The sequence below is a fragment of the Lepisosteus platostomus genome, chromosome 22 (assembly GCF_059453375.1).
Source record: "Lepisosteus platostomus isolate fLepPlt1 chromosome 22, fLepPlt1.hap1, whole genome shotgun sequence".
Classification (NCBI taxonomy): domain Eukaryota; kingdom Metazoa; phylum Chordata; class Actinopteri; order Semionotiformes; family Lepisosteidae; genus Lepisosteus; species Lepisosteus platostomus.
In genome coordinates this window covers 11,477,951-11,497,944 of record NC_142632.1, presented here as the reverse complement: position 1 = coordinate 11,497,944, position 19,994 = coordinate 11,477,951, and the positions used below count along the sequence as shown (strand labels likewise).

General features: G+C 46.4%; 1 protein-coding gene across 9 annotated transcripts in view; it reads right to left on the bottom strand.

Moving 5' to 3' along the window:
• The window catches only part of nf1a (neurofibromin 1a), a 103,035-nt gene that overhangs the window by 71,748 nt on the left and 11,293 nt on the right, over positions 1–19,994 (bottom strand). For all 9 annotated transcript variants that reach the window (XM_088615894.1, XM_088615895.1, XM_088615901.1 and 6 more), the window contains exons 3-16: positions 15,667–15,750; positions 13,441–13,631; positions 10,969–11,075; positions 10,214–10,281; positions 9,278–9,353; positions 8,769–8,926; positions 8,229–8,402; positions 7,244–7,372; positions 6,050–6,124; positions 4,913–5,044; positions 2,034–2,168; positions 856–969; positions 424–503; positions 222–345 (exon numbers count right to left, since the gene is read on the bottom strand). In XM_088615894.1, coding sequence (XP_088472020.1) covers positions 222–345; positions 424–503; positions 856–969; positions 2,034–2,168; positions 4,913–5,044; positions 6,050–6,124; positions 7,244–7,372; positions 8,229–8,402; positions 8,769–8,926; positions 9,278–9,353; positions 10,214–10,281; positions 10,969–11,075; positions 13,441–13,631; positions 15,667–15,750 — 1,647 coding nt within the window. The remainder of the gene's footprint in view (positions 1–221; positions 346–423; positions 504–855; positions 970–2,033; positions 2,169–4,912; positions 5,045–6,049; positions 6,125–7,243; positions 7,373–8,228; positions 8,403–8,768; positions 8,927–9,277; positions 9,354–10,213; positions 10,282–10,968; positions 11,076–13,440; positions 13,632–15,666; positions 15,751–19,994) is intronic.

Here is a 19,994-nt window from a genome sequence, read left to right as displayed (position 1 = left end):
TGCTACAAGCTCCACAGTTGTGCTGTTGAAGGCGATACCCTGGCTTCTATCAAGAAACAACTGGTTGAGATCCCCTGATCAATTAGCTGCTAAAAACCAGATGGATCAAACTGCTTCTTCTGGTTTGTGACCTTGCTGATGTTCTTGTGGCTGCGGCACAGCCTTCCATACTCTACAACAATCTCCCGTTCCGCCCCCAGGTGCCCGGGTCTCCTCCCCACCTTGTTCTTGAGAAGAAACTTGTTCCTGCAGATCAGGATCTCCCGCAGCCACTTCAGGATCTCTGTGCTATTGATCATTTGGTGGCCGATCAGCTTCTTACAGATGAAGAACAGCACCTGTGAGCTGTGGGATAAGAAACCGGATTAGTACAAAACATTGTAGGTCATTGAAGGGAATCATGGGATTAGTGTCCGTTCATACCTGATATCCCAGAACGTTTCTATAGGTGCATCAGGGTTCCACAGCTCAATGGTTTCTGGTTGGTGCAAAACTAACAATGCCTGGAAACATTGAAAGAAAACAGCAGGAAAGTCTTCACTTTCAGTCTAATCACTGCAGCATCTTTGTCACCTTCTCTGGTTAATCGGCTTGTTAAAAGTGACTAATCATATAAGGGCTGGATCTAGAACAATTACCAACATCTGAACTTTTACAAAACCATCTGAAGCCTAAAAGCTGAACTTCTTACAATCAAAAGTAATTTCCCAGAGATTCCTGAGGGCTTTTTCTCCTAGTCCTTCTGCTCAACACCTAAAAAACTTGACTAAGTCTTACACCCCCTAACCCCCATTTAATACTTTAGCTACTGCATGCAAATGTTAACCTCTGTCAGCACACGTGCAGAAGCCTCACCTCCATAGCCTCCTGGGCGATCTCTGCCATGTTGGCCGGGGGCACCAACTGCACCAGCCCCGTGATCAGCTCTGCTGTGCTGCTCTGGATCTCCTGGCCCTGCTTCCCGGGATTCTGGAACCAGCGAGAGTGCAGTCATGATGCTTCCAGAGGGACACACGCACGAGCAGGCCACAGGAAGAAGCCCATCCGTGACATGACGGAGCGAGACTTGATTTCTCCCCTCCCGCCATCGGTGGTCCCATAGGGATTGCTGATGAGCCCCCAGGTAGCCCAGAGAGGATTAAACAATCCTCTTAACTCCGATTCCCCCTAGGCTCCCTGCATCCAGTAATGCTGACGGCTTGCAGGGACCCACCGGGCTGAATTTAAATCTGTGCATTTCCAGAAGGTTAGATCCTTCTATGTTCAAACTTCAGAACTGCACCGCCTGCACATATCAACTATGCAGGAGGATAAGGGTTAAGGTCACATTAAGTTAGGTCCAGTTTTAAGGAGGCAAATGGAGAATAAGCACGTTATGATTTGAAGATTGCATTATCTTGGCTGGGGATACAGCAAGGGTAGGTGGCTGCAGGTTCGAATGGTCTCCTCTTGTTTGTCACTGTTCTTCTCCGCAGCCCTTGTACACTGCAGGGAAACTGCACGCCGCTATGACAATCGGCCTCAAGGCAGCAGAGAGAAACAAACCCAACTCCAATGCAAGCAAGCAAGTCTTTCTGCCAGCACTCCTAAAGTAAGCCTGTGGTGTAGGGTGAGATTACTTGCATACAATCATAGCATTCAGGCATTTTAAAAGAAATGGTTAAAGACGAAAAGAAAATGAATAGAACTGTAATAAGAAAATATTTTCAAATGTTCTGAGGCAGACAACTTGAAATGTAATGGACGTAGTAAGTAACAGCAAGCTATATGAAAATGCATGCAATCCTCCTTCGTTTCACTCTTAGCTTTGTTTTGTTTTTTACACTTGTTTTACAATCAAGAGACTTTCTGTAAGTAAGAATTCCATTGTACCAGTACCGGTTACATATGGCAATAAAGTTCAAGTTCAAGTTCAAGCTTAAAACGCTTGACTCAATCATTATCAAAGGGCTCCCCTAGTGGTGCAAATGCTCAGAGCAACTTTGTGGTACCTAAATATATTTTTTTTTTATTTGGGCAGGAAGTGAACTTACGTGCAACATCAGCTTTGGGTCAGCATGGATCAGCTTCACCACAGCCAGCAGCAGGTACTTATAACTTCTGGTGTCCAGGTCAGCCGTCTTCTCTTTAAACTTCAGGCTCGTCATTTTTTCTTTGAATGTCAGACTCTGGGAGGGGTCAGAAACACAACAGATCAACAAGGAGACATACAACATTGATTAGCTTTTTTTTAATTAACCCTCGGCTAGGAGGGAAGGAGAGAACGAGAACAGAAGGGAGAGAAAAAAAAAAGTTGCAGGTCAAGGTCATCTGCTTCCTGGACAACCGAGAGATCTGGTGTTTCACAATTCAGGGACTGACAGCAGACAGCAAGAGCACGAGAGTGCCAGAGGAAGGAAAGGGGTCATGAACTCGCGGGAAACTTCCCAAACAAAACAGTTTCATGGCTTCATGGGGGTGATGGCCATGAAACAGACAAGGCAGGACCCTGCAAGGTGCTACTGGAAGAAACCATCTCACACCCAAAAACACAGAAATAAATCAGAACAGGTCGCCGAGAAACAGAAAGGTATCATTCCTAGCCCCTTAATTCAGAAATCATCAAAAAATCCATCTTCCCAGCAGCTTAAAAAAAACGATTCTCTCAATTGATTAAAGACAAGTACACAACAGAGGAAGACAGATACCCAGAAACTGAAAAAATCCCATGTTGCAGAATATGCGAGAATTAAATGTGCATGGGGGGGGGGGATTTTTAATTTTAGTATGCTGGGCAAAATGGACTTTTCTTTGGCAATTCCTAAATTAGCTGTACCAGGAATAAACGCTTTTAACAGATCTCGCTTGGAATGAAAAGAGATTTCATGTGCCCCACCAGTTATGACGCATACCCCCACAGGATCACAGCACTCCTCTTTGACTGTGGTGGTACAGGTCAGACCCCGAAATTCGCCCACACCTTCAAACAACAGGGTTACAGAGGAAGTGTGCTTATTGGCGTGCCCCCCTCCCGGGAAAATTTGGCGTTACTTTGTTGGCATCCTGCACTGTTGATTGGACACCATGCAAATTGCGATGCTCATTGGTCAAATTGGTCAAACACCTGTGAGACTGAAAGGAATGGTACCAGGCTTCCAGAAGGCTTTGTTACTGTACCCACTGTGTGTTTTGCTCTGCGTGCAACCAAAGAAGTCTCTTTGGTTCAGCATGACAACATGAATAAGGTAGGGCGATAGACATTGATGTAAACCACTGACGGGAACAGAGATAGTTCATTTCCCAATCAAGCACAGAGGCCGTCAGGAGGATGAGAAAAAAGCAAGACAGCCTGCTCACACGCGGATGTCCATGCAGTTGAATCAGTGCTAATCTGATGCGCAAGAGCCTCTTTTTTTAATTAGCCCGAGATTGTCAAAGTTGAGCAAACACACCCCACAGCCCAACTAAAGTTAAAATAATTAAAAGGGGGCAGCCAACACCTCCTGACCTAAACACAGCTGAACCCACCTGGGCTATGGCTCACCTCTTCATTCCCATCCAAAAAAAGAAACTGCAAAATTGAAAAGCCACAACCACAAAAAAAGGGATTCTGCACTAAAAAATAAGTATGCAGGGCGGCAAGGAGCTGGAGGACCTCTACACGGAGTGATGATAAATCGAGCCGTCCGCCAAAGACGGAAAAAGACAGCAAGCATGCTACACAGCCAGGACATTGTAACATCATGGTGTGAAGAGGAGTGCAACTGGGCTCAGAAAAGATCGAAGGCTGGTTCTCTCTTTTCTGTGGCAGTTACAATGAGTCATACTTACAGCAACAGAGGCCCACTGCCATGCAAAACAGTGACTGGCAGGCATCTGACCGTTTGAGCGACAGCAGCCAACGAAGAACAAAAAATAAAATAAAAAAAAGCAGAAGACAAAGCACCACCGGTCAATGTCGGAGCAGCCGATCGAGAAAACCTTGCTGTTTAACCATACAGGTCATATGCCATACGGTCACGAATGGCTCACGGAATGACACGGAAAGGAGGAAGAAATTAGAAGACAATGATTTTAGCTACACAGGTGAACACGCCTTTGGGGATTGGGGTGGGGGGGGTTAAAAGGCCCTACAATGTCGAATCGGTTTGACTTGGTGAGGCTTTGAGAGGTGAAGAGACTTGTCTTCAAGAAAGTGACACTTCGACTGTGAATTCACCCCCACTGCCGTCTGTCTGGAAGGATCGAGCTAGAAAGCAGAGGGAGAGGAGCTCCGGATAAAGTTGGGAGCAGCACCGATGTACGTTCGAGGTCCAGGACCACGTTCCCCGTCTCCGCGACAAGTGTGAGCAGAGGCCACGTACACTGCAGAGCCCGTGACGCTGAGATGAACCGGCCCGCCAGCCAGAGGACAGGAGCAGAGGAACACCAGAGCAAAGACATGCTCTGCCGGGTGAGCGAACCGATTTCAAAGTGAAAGATAAACCTCATAGACTCACAGGTGAAAATGTCAGCTAAGATATTTTTATTTTTCAAGAAAAAGGTTGTTCTGGATAATGGCACACAGAAGCACCCAAGTGCTTCTCTAGGCATCCCAGATCTCCTGAACCTGTAGTCCTTCCAACCCGCTCCACTGCTGTGCTGCTACACGACCGGATTAACTGCGAGAATGACCCTGCTAATTATCAATTATTACTGATGTTGCAACATTCTGCACATGAGGAGGACTGGAAGGGCCAGAGGATGAGTAGCCCCGAGCCCATGTGTTATGTCATGATGGCACACCTCTGCCAGGATGCCCCTGCCCTGGAACAAAGCGTTTCCCAGCTGTTTGCAGCTGGCTGGGTCTTCGGGGCGACCGCGTGTGTGTGAGGCAGAGAGGGAGGAGGGGAGGGGGGAGGGCAGGAGGAAGGGTATGGCGGGACCGCCTCACCGTCGTCAAGCGCAGAGGCGCGTGGCTGCTGCAGACCTGCATCACCCGGTTCAGCGTCTCCAAAAACATGGTGCGCAGCTCCCCGGAGTAGCAGTACACCGCATCGATCTTCGGCCACCAGTCCAGGGGCGACTGGAGCACACAGCAAAAAGCATGACGGCCAGGTAAACATAAAACAGACTGGAAGCAATTTGTTCATTTTACTCTGACAAGCAGGTGGGCTGCACTATGGGCGAGGCGTGCAGCCAGAGAACCCAGGGATGGGCTGCATTTACCAATTCCAAGTTGCTCGTTTACAGGGCTCAAGTGGCTGAACCAGCAAAAACACTCATCCAAGTCTGAACAACAACACAAGACAGTTCTTTTCTTTAAAAAAATTCTTATAACGGGGCCAGGATGATCCAGGCTAGGAGACAGATTGCAGTTAGGGCTTGACACTATATGGTTAGGATTATCACATTCTAGATATTTTCAATTTAGATGCACCTAGATCACATTTACAGTATCTGACCCGGGTTTATGTCCCCCAAAGCACGATTCAAGTTCCTCTCATGGCTTACTATCTCTGTACCAGTCAATCTTTCTATACTTTGCAGTAAACAGGACACATTGCAGCAGTGAAGTGGGAACCCAAAGATCTTCACTTGATAACTCAAGTGAAGGAAAATGGGTCACTGGGGCTCACCCTGCCTGCTGGCACTCCAATCAATCACCAGCAGAGCTCGGGGAAGCCAAGCTTGGCCTCTCCGTGTGCCTCCCTGCCCAGACAATAAGGAACAATGGAGGCAGCTAGCTGATGCCCGGGCTATTCATTGCCAGGAAGCAGCCTAGGCTAGCAGGTCATTCATGGTCAAACACCGCAAACTGGAAGGACAGTGCTCACTCACACGTGAGCCGGAGAGGCAGCTCCGTGACCGAACAAAAGGGAGCCAACATGAGTACCACTGTATAAATATCCAGACTGCCTCAGCAGTGGAGTACCAGCATATACCACCGGCATGGAAATGTTGCACCTAAAAAGTGGCTTTAAAATGGAGAGATCTTCCGTAGCTAAGGGCACATTTATAACAAAAGCTAGCATGTTTGCATTCCTCTCACTTCAGACAAATACTGACGTGCCCGTGGCGCAAAACTCACATTGGTAATGATTCTGTGCAGGGAGTTCACCAGGACAAAGTGAAAGGTGGGCGGAGAGGTGGATGCAAGGCAGACCTGAGAGAGAACAGGCAGACAAACAGCACAGAGGGAGAGCTCATTAGCGAAAACCGCAGAACACAGGCACACACAGTTCTGGCACAGAGCAACAACTTTCAAACTTCTTTCCCAAAGGCAACACAAAGCACATTTTCGAAATAACAAGTGAAGTCACTTATGATGTCGTCAGTTTTATACTGTGTGTGGCACTCCACTTTGGTAGATCTTATTTTTGTTTGCATATGTTTATGCAAACATACACTACTGAGCAAATGTTTTTGACAACCAGTAGCTACACGGATGTTATCAATAATGTATGTAAATGCACTGCTAGTGTCTTCTACTGTAACAACCTTGACTACTACTCATACAGTCTAGCTTGAACCAAACCTGTTATTTAGTATCTTTAATTCACATTGATCGGAAGCTTCAAATCCCTGACCACAACAATGCAGCAAACAATGTGAGGAATATTAACAATCATACTAATTAATTCATGGCGCCTTTTCAGTTCTTTTAATTCCAAAGGATCTCGCAGTGCTTCAGACATAGGAGGGGACTGACTTCATCCACCCCACCTGGGTGATGAGTAGCAGCTATTCTGAGCCAGCACTCCAGAGCACTTCAAGCAGAGAAGAACTGCTTCACCAAGTTAAGAATTCATCAGAAATTACTCCAGAGTTAGTACCCCTACTCTCTTCAAAAGTATGAAAACTTTAACCACCAAATGCTCAGGAATCAAGTTAGTCACTAGTCAATTTACCACATTCGCCAACGACTCAAACGTCAGGTTTTCATTAGCACTAACATCATTTGTTCCTCCCTACACATCCTTAAAGATAAAAGGCGACTTTTTGTACTTCAACATACAGCCGTATCAAGATTAAATAGTTTCAACAGCAAAATCGCTAAAGCGAATAGAAAACTGCCTTAGAACTACATTTCTGTATTAGGAAGGAAAACGTTTGACCCCCCCAAAAAATAGAAAAGACATTTGCTCAGCACTGTACATACAGTACATACACTTGTATTACTAGAAGGATTATTTGCCACTGCCAACGCCTAGATTGCCGTGTCTAGCACTACACTGTAATGACAAGGATCAGAGCTTCTCTTCCACCGCGGGGCGAGACCGACCTTAAAGTGCTGGTTGTTGTGGGGGTTTATGCGGAAACAGGAGACAAAGCAGTCGATCATGAGGTCAATGTCGGCGCTCTGGCTTCCCGCGCCCCGGGAGAACGGCTTGCCAGGGTTGAAGAGCAGGGCCTGGTGGGAAGAGGGCGCAAGGAGTGAAGGCGGGCATTCACATCTTCTGAGCCAACGCCAGGGGGCGGGGGTAATTCATCCACAGCTTCACCTTCATATTGCGTTAAATAACGGTGACGGGACATAAATCGCATTTATGGATCGTGGAACGCAAGCTGGCGCAACCCCGAGTTCAGCTTTAAAGTAGTATGACGCGACGGTTCTTCATATTCCGAATTGATGCCGCACTAGAGCCGAACGCACGGAGTGTGGAGAGACGTTCACGGTGCTCCGACGCAGTTTCTGAACAGAGGCCCGGCCTGAGACTGGGGTCAAGGGAGAGACACCCCGCTCTTCGCTTCTGCTTGGCGTCGGTCTGCACTGCCTCACGACCCCTTGTTCTCGAGGGCACGCTTCAAAACAGGTGCGGCGTGCTTCCGCCTCGCTGCGCTGTAAACAAATTCCTCACAGCTGGGGCTGGAGCAGCTGGTGGGCTTTGAATCTGCAAAGCTGCCGGCATTAATTGTCAAGCTGCAAGGCAGTCTGCTGTGGGTAACCTTGAGACAGGCTCTCATGTCGCTCTTAACTGAAAAGATGTTTTGGCTACACGGGACGTATCTCAAAGAAGGTTGTTTTTTTTTTGCTAAATCTTTTGTGACGAGTTAAAATAAAACGAGAAAACGAAGGCTAAGTCACTGCAGGGCTGAACAGAAGGGGTTTGTGGGCGAATGCAACGAACTGCCGACTCGTGCTCTAGGTGCTGAGTCACGGAGGAGGCTCGGGAAGTTCAGAAATCAGGAAGAACACATGGGGTTCACGGATTCAGAAACTTGTGGAACAGCTGCATAAGCATGCCCAGGCCAGGATGTAGGTTTACCTTGAGGTCTACCACCATGGACTGGACCAGGAGGAAGATGACGGAGTGATCCTCCCAGTTGATGTAGGTAGAGGCCTTGCAGAGTTTGACACAGGCGATGGCAGCGCTCTCAGTCAGCTGCTTGCTGCCCCCATGGCCCGTCAGTGCCTTGCGTAGGTTATCCAGGAACAGTTTCTGCAATAAGGTCAGACACGGGTCATTGCGTATTACTCCAAAAGGAGCAAAAGGCTACCAACATGATCTTTCTTCTAGCTCGCTATGACTCTAGCACATACTATTAGGATTGCACATCAGCAAAAGACAACACGTGTAATAATTTTGCATTAGGCAAATCAACAGTAAAGAGTACCAGTAAACCAATATTCATCATAAAAGCACTAGCACTTCCCTTATGATTTCCCTTTCCAAATCATAAAGAACAGAGTATCTGAATAAGTCGTGATGTTAAAATCGCCACTTTCAAATCTTCATTCCAGACAGGCTGGGTGATGAACAGACCTGACCGAAAAACCCGCTCTCTCTCTCTCCTCCCACCCCCACCTTGTTGACTCTGTTTTCTTCCACCACGTCCTTGGAGATGTCCTGCGTGATCTCGGGACAGAGGACGAGGAGGATGATCTGCAGCGGCCACACCGCCGCCTTCCTCTTGGCGCTCTCCGCAAAGCTGTCCACCAGGTCAAACAGCTTCTCCGCACAGTCTGCGCAGGGCAGAGGGCAAAGGTCATGGAAAAAAACCCCAGCAAAGCTGCAGACTCTAGCGAAAGGATCCAATGACGCACGGACAGCACATAACATCCCCTAATCAATAGGGGAGATGGGACTATTGCCTGAATCTCCGACTCATCACTGACACTGTAAAAAAAACAACTTTTTTCCTGTTAGTGTCAGCTCCTCGTCTAAGACAAAAACAAAAGGAGATGTACAGAATTCAATGGATAAGCAGATAAAGAATGCACACTGTACAATTCTAATGCTTCGGTGCTCTGAGCGCACTACTCACTGTAACTGTCCCTTCTGCGCACACAGGTGATAAACGAGCCAATACCCACCCGCCATGTCGGTCTGTGGTCGCTGGTAAAGCATGGTGAACTCATCGGGGTAATTCTCCACCCAGTTCCAGAAGGCCTGATGGTGACCAAGACACAGACACTGGATCAGGGGAGGATGGCACTTAGAAATAGGAAAAGCACAGACTTGGCTCAAATCCACATCAGCTCAGAGGAGCAAAGGGGTCTGACTTGCCCCTTCTTGGACACAAACAGCTCTGTAATAATGCTCCAGCCCTATCAGCAAGCAGCGGGGTGGACTCCCAAACCGATTAAGCCGTTAAGGCGCTTGCCGAGGCTGAGCCCTACGAGCACGGGTTCGAGCACCGCTGAGAGGAGGGTGGGACTGGTCGGCCAGGGTTCTCCCGGCGCTCGGCGACCCCTGCGGCCCCCTTTCTTCCAATCAGTACTGGACGCCTGGCTGGAAGGGGGCGGGTCAGGGCACTTCCTTATTCCCCCCGGTGTGGGGTCCCTGGGTTTGTAGCTGAAGACATGCAAAACATACAACCAGCTGCTCCAAACCAGATGGGGAGTATGAAAATTAACTAGTGATTCAAAATTTATAAAAGTGTAATGTTTATGCAAACAAGGACAAAAACATATGCCCCTGCAGAATATCGAATGATATTTTGCCACTGTCGGGACATTAACAACATATTTAATTAAACAACCCATAAAGACGTCTGATGGAGGTGGTTTTGAAACTAGTGATAAATGTATAAAAGGTTTGCTGTTTTCAGTACAAAAAACCCTTTTCATTGCTTTTTGACAGGAACTGAGACCCCGTTAAGAAGGTTTTCCTGTCTTTCTGCAGCAGATCAGATGAAAGCATGAATCCCCACCACCAGGTGGCAGCGAAGACTCAAGTGGAAAGGATCCCCAAATCCAGTGCGCTGCCCCAGGCTTAGCTATCGGGATGGACAGACAGAAGACACCGACCTTTTCCAGGCTGTTGATGACACTCAGCTGTGCAGGTTTTTTCAAGGCTTTGAATTTGAACACTGTTTCTGGAGGAAGGGGAAAAAAAATCAAAGTTAATAAATCGCACAGCTGTTAGCTTTTACACTGAAGCACTGCGTTTTCTGTCCATCGGGTGACCCACAACCCGTAGAACTGCACACTAAAAGTTGGAAAAAACAAATCTAGCATGAACAGATTCCACTGCAGAAAATTTAATTCTTAACCTTTTTAATTGATCTGAGTCCTTCTGTAATTTTTCCCTACCTGCTGTGGGTACGTCCATGATGTTCAGAATAATTGTTAATTGCTGTGATCAAATTTGTTTAAGGTGCCCACACTGACGAGCACGATGAGATGTCAATATGACATGATAATGTGAAATAACTGACTTGAGGGATCCTGGGTTTAGTTCATTTTGGAAGTGGGACTAAATCCAGTCAAAGACTAGAATAAGCCCAACAGTTTTCCCGTTAGGTAGAGGAGTCTGGGGGTCAGGCTAACCGCAGTACTGAAGGACAATGGGGAAACATGAGCACCTCCCTTGGGAGTTGTGCGATCCCACTTTTCAACCCTGCATGATACAAAGAACCAAGCGCCTGTTCACACAAGAGCTCTGCAGAACTGTGCATCACGTTAACACCACCCCCCAACCCAGGTGCCAGCTCCTTCACCTCTCAAGCCCCAGCTGTGATCAATTAAAGAACAAATCAGATTCTGAGCAGGGTTTGCCATACCTTGGAGCAGCCTTTTGAGTTTGGAGCAGTCCACATTGATATACTGTATGAGCTCAATGTCGTGCACGTCCACGTTGTCTTCAGAGCACACTGTGAGCTCCTGCAACCTGCACCCGAGAAGAGAAGGGAGTCAAATCTGCACACCTCCAAAAGTGAGACTTCCAGTGTGACTGCATCTCTGTTAGTGACCTCAAGCTGGGTCTTAAACATACGACAATGGGACACAGGTGATGAACAAGGCTTTTTTTAGCACACCTTGAACATTGTTCAGTAGCTGAGAGCAAGAGCTCAAAAAAGACCGCTATGCAATCCAGTGCTCACAACAGGGTCAGATCAGGTCAAGGCAGACAGAAGCCCCTTCTGTGACTGACACTTCTAAACTGCTTCACGTGGACCAGTTCAGCGGATGCTGACTCTTATATGACATTCTCTCTCCTCGTAGACATCAGCAGACATTTTGTCGGCACTCATTTATGTGGTATTGCTTTAAGAACAAAAGTTCAGATGTGTCCATCACAGACCCATGATTAATTGTAAACCAAGTTTAGCAATCTTCAGTTCAACCTGGTTCAGCTGTGTTGCCACTTTTAGAGACTGCGCTGCTTACTGTACCAGCTGCTCTTCATGTATTAATCAGTAATACCCACTTCCACCCTCTCTGCTTTTTCAATCATTAGTGCTTTTATATACAGTATATAAACCAATACCTACTCAAACACACTTTTCAAACCAAAACTGTGCTGTGTGCGCAGAAAAACTGACTTCTGCTGGCGAATAATTCATAAACCTGAACAGTTAATGACTATATCAGATGTGATCTCCACACCGCCGCCCCAAAAAAAGCGCACACAAACCACTCCACAACCAAGACTCCTCTCTCTCTCCGGCCTGGGCCGCGCGGAAGAGGGCGCAATGAGAAAGTCTACCCCCCCCCCCCCATACCCGCCCCACAACCCCGCGCACAAAGCGGCCCTTTATGGAAGTTACTAGCGGAGCCGTGCGCGGGGATTAGGCAGGAGAGCGCACGGCCTGCAGCCAGATCCCTCATGCCGGCACTCCGTCTCTCTCCCAGCTGCTTCTCGGGGCAGGAAGTGGAGGGGGGGGAGTGGGGTCAGAAGGTCAGTAATGCTAGCTGCTGGCAGCTTGACCCCCCCCCCCCACACACACACACACACACACACCTCAGGAGGACACAGAAGCAGAGCAGAGGCTCGAGCAAATAACCCCCTTCCTGCAGGAGCTTCGCCCACACCACTAGGACCTTCCTGAAGAAAGTTCTCTCTCCCTGAGCCAAGGCTGTGTCAACTGCTTTTCTCAACAAATAAAGAAGCACCATTGATAAAACGGAAGAAATCTGCCTAGTTCTAGCTCCCCAGCTGAGATGATCACCCAGCCAGCCTAGTGCTGAACGCTTTAAAGGAATAACGGATATCCCTGGTTCTAGTTCAGATGGTCTGAGGTGTCTAGGCTATTTTCTTCTTGACAAAGAAAGGAGGCTGATGGAAGGATGAACCAGCCGGAAGGAGCTAAAAGCCTAGGAAACAAGGGCATCTATAATTCAAAGATCGAGCAGCAGGGAAAGCTGCAAGGCACAGGACAGGAATGGGGTCAGTGGGTGACAGAAGGGCGACATGGAAGGAGATTCTGGAGAGCAAGGGAGGTGCTCAATTTCACTTCACTGCCTCAGGGTGAAGTTTCAATAATAATTCCTTACACTTATATAGCGATTTTCTGGACACTCCACTGCAAGGACATTACAGGTAATGTACCACCACCAGTGTCCAGCCCCACCTGGATGATGCGACGGCAGCACCAGTAGTGCACCAGTATGCTCCCCACACACCAGCTCTCAGTGGGGAGGAGAGCAGAGTAATGAAGCCAGATTACAAGGAGACCATGACTGGCAATGACCAGGGGGAAATTTGTAGAGAAACAACCTGGGGTTTTTTAATGACCACAGAGAGTCAGGACCTGGGTATTATGTCTCATCTGAAGGACGAAACCCTTCTACAGTATAGTGTCCCCGACACTATACTGGGGCATTAGGACCCACACAGACTGCAGCGTGAGCGCCCCCTCCTGGTCCCACTAACACCTCTTCCAGCAGCTACCTTAACTTCTCCCAGGAGTCTCCCATCCAGTTACTGGCCAGGCTCACACCTGCTGAGCTTCAGTGGTTTGCCAGTTGCGAGTTGCAGGCCGATATGGCTGCTGGCAATAGGTTTTAAGTGTATGTGAGGTTTCGTCATAGCTGGGGTACAAAATGCATCCCATCACCTCCATAGTCCCACCGTGCACATCAGGAATATTCCAGCAGGAATATTCCCCACCCGTGTTTCTCTGCGACTCAGTCGGCGGGGACTGGGACACCTCGCAGCAGTGCCCGATGAGGGATTTCAGAAGGTGGAACGGCGGAGATGGGATGAGGCCCCGCACCCCCACCCAAACCCATCTGCCCACGGACCCCGTTACCTCGTGGAGATGCGGCTGAAGACGGCGTTGAAGTTATTGCAGCTGAGCGAGAAGAGCACCCCGGAAGCCGAGCTGCGCAGCTCGGCGGCGTGCTGGTTCCCCTCGCGGTACGTGTGGATGAAATGGCAGATCTCCGGCAGCAGCTGCTTCACCAGCATGGTCTCATCCAGCCGCATGCAGTCCTTGGGTTGCTATGGGGGGGGAGGGGGGGGGCAGAGACGGCCGCACGTTACGGCAAAGGCATTTACTGCGAGCTTGGCTGGGACGCCAAGTACAGCAAAAACGTGACAGCCGCCCAGTTTTTAAGGGCAAAAGGCCTGCCTTTCACGCCTGCAGTACGAGCCGACAGTTCAGCGTAAAACACAAAGGCTGCCCCTTTCGGACAGATTTGTGTCATGGCTGACAGAGGCTGCAAGGAATGAAGGACTTTATCAGGCTGAGGAATGAATGACTAAACAAAAGCGAAAGAAATGAAGACTTTAGCTCAAGGTCAGTGGAGCTGAAATCCTGTTGTTCATCTGTGGCAAATCCCCCTGTGGTAGGTATTAATGCTTAATTAAGCCTTTCCAACTCTTACGTTAATTAAATGAATTTTAGGAGCCTAAGAAATGTTTGGCCATTTGGGATCAATCTCCACTATAACTTCCGTCAAAACATGTGCCTCACACAACTGGCTAACAGCTCCATCTCTTAGCCGAGCACGATGCCAGAAAAACGACAACATATGTGCCTCTCAAAAAAACTAAAACTAGAATAAATGATTGAAATTTCCAATAGCCCCTGCATCTGAAGGTGCTGCGTGTCCGATATGATCTGAAAGAGACTTGCGTGTAGCGTCAAAGAAAAGCCCCTGTATCGTTACGGTTAACCAGTGACTTAGTTCTCCGCTTTCCACTGGCATCAAACAAGGAATCGGAGTGAACAAGAAAACCAGCAAGCCACTGCAGTGGCTGAAAAACTAAACCAAAATGGGCAAAAAAACAGAAATAAGCAAGTAAGACGTTGCAGAATGTAGAAGATTTGTTAAAGTCATAAGCAGCTGCACTCCATCTGAGGGCATGCATTAATGAAAAATCTATACAGGAAACCCAAAGCAATCCCATTGGAGGCTGTGAAAATGCTAACTCAAGTCAAGGAAACACCTGCTAAAGTCATCTTCTGTAGTCGGTAGCTGTTGCATTTGGTTTAGAGGGGGACTAAAAAAATAAAACTGTGAATTTTGAACAGCATTAACACAATCCTCTCCAAACACAAAGTCCAGCACAGAGACAGTACAGCCAGCATAGGATTCAAAAGGCTGCTGCTCAGCTATGAAGTGACTGTTGGATAAAGACAGTTCAGTTTAAAGTGAGTTCAATATCTGTCCATCTGCAGGTTGTACCTTTTATTTTACAGGCTAGAACATGTCAAATGAAATCTCAAAAACATCAGCATTCACTAACTAAAGCACACAGGTATCTATTCCTAAAATGCATAGTAACTGGAAAAAGGAATGTGAAACATGTTTTACATGTTTAAAAACTAATGTTTCTCTTCTTGGATATGCTCAAATTTGGCTTGTATTTGCTCATTTGTGGTTGTGCAGTATAATCTCTGGGTTAGGATCATGAAACACAGGGGGATTGTGTCTAAGTGTGTGAGCAGCACAATTTAGGAATGAGCACATACCTCATCAGAGATCATCTTGGCTAATGATAGCAGTCACCTGCACTGAAGCAAAGGCTTATCTTGAGAAGAAGTGAACTATATAGGAAGATCTCATGGTCATAGCATATGGTTCTATTTCGATAAACACTGACAATGTTTTATCACCTAAATGCAACAAAACATTCTCATTTTAATATTGTACTCTAATTTTAAACATCTTTTTCATCCTAATGGTCTCGTCTACTCTTGAGTGCTACAATTCAGGTTCCTGCGTATTGCCAAGCTTTTTTGTAATTTGGGAGGGACTTTTATTCAAAGAAGCGAAAAATTGCACTAATTTATACAGCTGGGCCTCACACAGAAGTAAGGTAAGTGAAGTACCTCACTCAGAGCTCTAACAGCAATGATCCACCTGGGATTTTTAACCCACAACCTTCCAGTTACAAGCAGAGGACTAACCACTCCTCCATAATAACACATGACACATTTTTTTAAATTAAAAGAAACTTAGAAAAGTGGAAAAAAAAAATATGTAGGCATGGAAAAAAACCAAACTGTCCTGCAAAGCAAGTTCCTTACCCCTGCCAGGCATTTCTCCAGTGTGTCCAGTATAATGAGCTGTGAGAGGTAGAGATTCTTCTCTGCAGCTTCTCCAAATATCCGCTGGGAAGAAATCAGAGAACAGGTTAAATCAGTGGAGCCCTCAACAAAACCACAGCTGCCATGAGTGGCACCAAAGACGAAGACGACCCAATGCGTCCTGCAATTCCAAACGCTCAATTAACTGAACTGCCCAGGGTCTTTTTGGGGGTGTAGTAAAGTAGCACATAATCCAGAGAACTGATTCTCTGCAATTGTATCCAGTCATGTCCAGGAGTTTCGGATATAATATGGATATGAATCCAGCACAGGTCTATATGGGAGCCTGATAGTTTGCCCTTTGTATCTCAAGGCATCTAAGCACTGGAAAACACATCCAGGATTGTCTGATATGATATGGATATGAACCGGGTGAATGTGTCCATATAACAGTTTGCCCCTTTGTATCCCAGAGGGCAGCCTGGGTAAAATAAAATCTTATCCACCCTCAGTCTAGTCTTCTCAGCTTTGGGGGAGAACGGAATACCACAGAGGTCCACTTCTGCCCTGTGCAAACAAGGGGCACTCTCCCTGGGCTGTAGTAAGTGGATTAGCTGGGCAATATGCACATGTGGGAACTCAAGGCCCATAGAGTTTACTGAAGGTTTAGAGCGAAGAGACACAAGCTCAGGGACAGGGGTGTCTAACCTGCAGCTCCTCTCAGCTGCGACAAAACCGCACCCATGTTGGTCAATGTGCCAGATCCACTGGCTTTTAAGGTCTGCTGCACCCCCTGTGTTAAGGTTTAATTTTGTTCCTTGAGTTAACTAGACTGATTTTTGGCCTGTTTCCATGCTCCGTTTCTGACCATTTGTTTTGGCAAGAGCGCATTCTGAACTTACCTCTCGTATCAGAAAACTGAAGTTGTTTTATTGCTTCTTCACTGCAACGGATACAGTCTAAACTCTCTGCCAAATTTTAGCTGCTACAGATTGTTTCATTAGAAATCTGTTTACTGCGTTAATAAACCACATGACATAGCTTTTTTTATATTTTAGATGGCTTGTGTCCTGTGAATTATATTTACTGTTAAAAACTGGAGCCAGTCCTGGGAATACGCACAGAATGTATACTTACATTAATAATGGCGATTTGCCATCATAGCAAATGCATTTAGCAAATAAAGGAAACTTGTCTTTTAAAACGGGATACGATTTACAGAGGAGATCCAGGTTCTGCACAGCAGAAATGCTGTCTAGCAAATTCCTAATCCACAAAGAATTGAACTGTCCAGGGTCTTTTTTGTCTGTAGAAATCTAGCAAGCAATCTAGACAACTGATTCTCTGCCATCATATGCCAGTCATGTCCAGGAGTTTCGGATATAATATGGATATGAATTCAGCACAAGTCTATATGGGCGCCTGATAGTTTTCCCTTTGTATCTCAAGGCATCTAAGCAGTGGAAAGTTTGGCTGTGGAGGACTACCATACGTCGTACATACAAAGGCCTCAAAAGAGCGGAGTCCTTCTTGTATCAAATTGCTGGCCTAATCTGCTCCTTGACTGACAATGTCCTTCATTGTTGGCTGTCAAGTCAAAAAGAGGTTTTCTTCCACTTTTCCATGAATGGCACTTGTGTTGCAGCCTGTGGAAAGCATACAAGCCAGACAGAGCTTCACACACAGACAAGCCTACATTTTTTAAAACAGAAAGGACATCTGAAAATTGGGCACATTTTTTTGTTCCCGTATGTATGCACATTCTTGCTGGAAAGTGCTTCTGTCAAAAGCATGCCAGGGCTAGAACAGCAGTGCCTGCATTCTCGAGTCCTCCTGTGGGGTCCAGCTTGTCTTTGAGGAAGGAAGGAGTCTGGTGGTTTAGCGATTTGTGGTCTGGAGGAGGATTTTGAAGTCAGTCCTATATGTCACTGGGAGCAAATGGAGGGAGGCAAGAACAGAAGTGATATTCAAATGTAACTTAATACAGATTTAAAAATACTGAGCTTTGACAAAACTCAAGTCTGTTAAGAGCACACTTAGTGGCACCTGTTAACAGTATGTTACAGAGATCCAAGCTAGAGAAAATAAAAGCCAGCAGCAGACTGGACAGAATAGGTTAGTAACATGCAATATCACACAGGTGAACAAAAACACAATAGTCAAATTTGTGGACTTTTCACATGGGTAGCTGATCTGATCTCAAGGGCATCAATGACTATACTAAAGGAATCCCATCACCTCTGTCTCGTCACTACTGAACTACGAAAAATATTGTTGCACCCAGACTGTATTATGCACTAAACAGCATACAGTATGAAACAGTTGTGAAACCATGGCAACGGAAGATAATCACCATGTGGTAAAATGGTGACGTGGAAGGGAAAAGGGCCCATAACCTGAGCCTTGCTGAACACCGCAAGTCACCACAGAGGGGTCATAGCCCATTCGTACACTCTGTAGTTACAAAGTGCAGTAGCTCAATATTCAGAAAGACAGGAGCCAGCTACATAAGTGAAAACCAAATGATGTCATCATCAGTGTCTAAATTATTTATGAGGACTGCACAATGTCAAAGGCATCCCATAGTTCAAGGAGAGCCAGGACAGACAATGGAAATTTAGTTAAGGTTTTGTGTAGACCAATTTAATGGAGAGAGAATGGAGTAGACATGCCAAAAGATTCCATCAATTGTTGTGAAGAAAAGGCCCAATGAAAAGGGGGTCCAAGAGTGACAGTCTGGGCCAGACTGCCAAGCTACTGCAGAACGCAGTGATTGATGGCAACCTGGTGCTTTCTTGAACAAGTGATGAGATCTTACCGGCTCCCGTTCTCACCAGAATTAAGACCCACTGAATATCTGTGGGATGATCTGGAATGAACTGAGGCATCGAATCCTTGAGACCAACAGACAGGCACAAATGCACTTGTGCAGGCTCTAAGAGAGGAATGGGACAGAATCAGGACAAGACTGTCTCTCACTGCCACCTGGTGCAAAGCATGAGTCCCAGGCATGGGGCTTGTATTGCTTTTAACACATGCTATGAGCCTTTGATATTCATAGTGGACACCTTGTTGATAAACTGAACAAAATGCATCTATGAAGAAGGCTCCACGGCTGAAACGTTGCGTTTTCTTTCTTCTCTTAAACCTATTATTTGTTCCTTTGCAGCCTACACATGCTGAACTACTACAGCCTACACCTGCTGCGACCCACTGTGCCTTCCTCCAAATCTTTTTCTAGATCTCTTCGTCATACCTTGTCTGTTCAATAAAATGTCAGTTTACATGCAACAGAAAAGACTAGCCGTCCTGGTAATAATTCTGTCACTGTTTCAGTTATAAGTGATGTTCAAATATAATAATGAGCACTTCTTATTAATAATACGGACCTGCTCAGTGCAATTGAGTAATTTTTATTATTCCATTAGCAAGCAATATTTGGTGGTTTTGGCTATCAGTTTGATGAAAAATAGTTTTGTGTTTATATCCATATAAACAAGGTACCTGTAGTTTCGGCAGAAGTGAGATAAAAATATTCCGTGAAGAATACATGTGCTCTTCTTGTTTCTTGTTCTTGTTTGAGAGCTTATCACACTGGTCTCTACTCTACCCAGTAGCAAATGCAGAAACGCACATCCTCAGAGAGGTTTTGTATGTTAAAGGACATCTATTTAGCACAGCAAGTAACTGAAATGTGAAATGTATACGATATCAAAATGATACCAAAATGTCTTAGTCTGATGGGGATATCTTTAGCAAAGTTTAGCAAAGCCTAACACAGAAGCATAAAAGTGGAAGATCTCATTGTACAGCTCCCCAAACCCTTTACATATATAGCAAAGTGCCCAACTTTGTTTTTTAATGGTTTGTGGAGGAAACACCAAACATCTGTGAGCAATATACAGGGAGTGAGTTTGACAGGGTGGTCTGCAGTCAACACCCTTGGTAATAACTGCGTTGTCGTCCAGTTTGTTTTTTTTTACAGTCTGTGAAAAGTTGACACAGGACAGTCGGACTGGCTCTCTTCTATAAGCGCGGCAGTTTCTCCTGGAGTCGGCCCACTTGCTTATGTCGTGAGTTTAACATCAGGCGGGGCCAACTCCAACTGCATGCAGGCACGCTTATCGACCCAGCGCAAAGGACGAGCCGATCCCAAGCATAGAAATGAATGAAGCAATGTCTTTGGTTTTTGGAGGGGGCCATCTCGTTCCATGGTGGCCGGCTCGTGTACCAGCAGCAGTGTCAAAGCTTGACTACGGCTGACCCAGATGTCTGCTGTGCTCCTGGCTGCAGGAGCTTAGCTCTTGAACTGCTGTCTGGGAACCGGA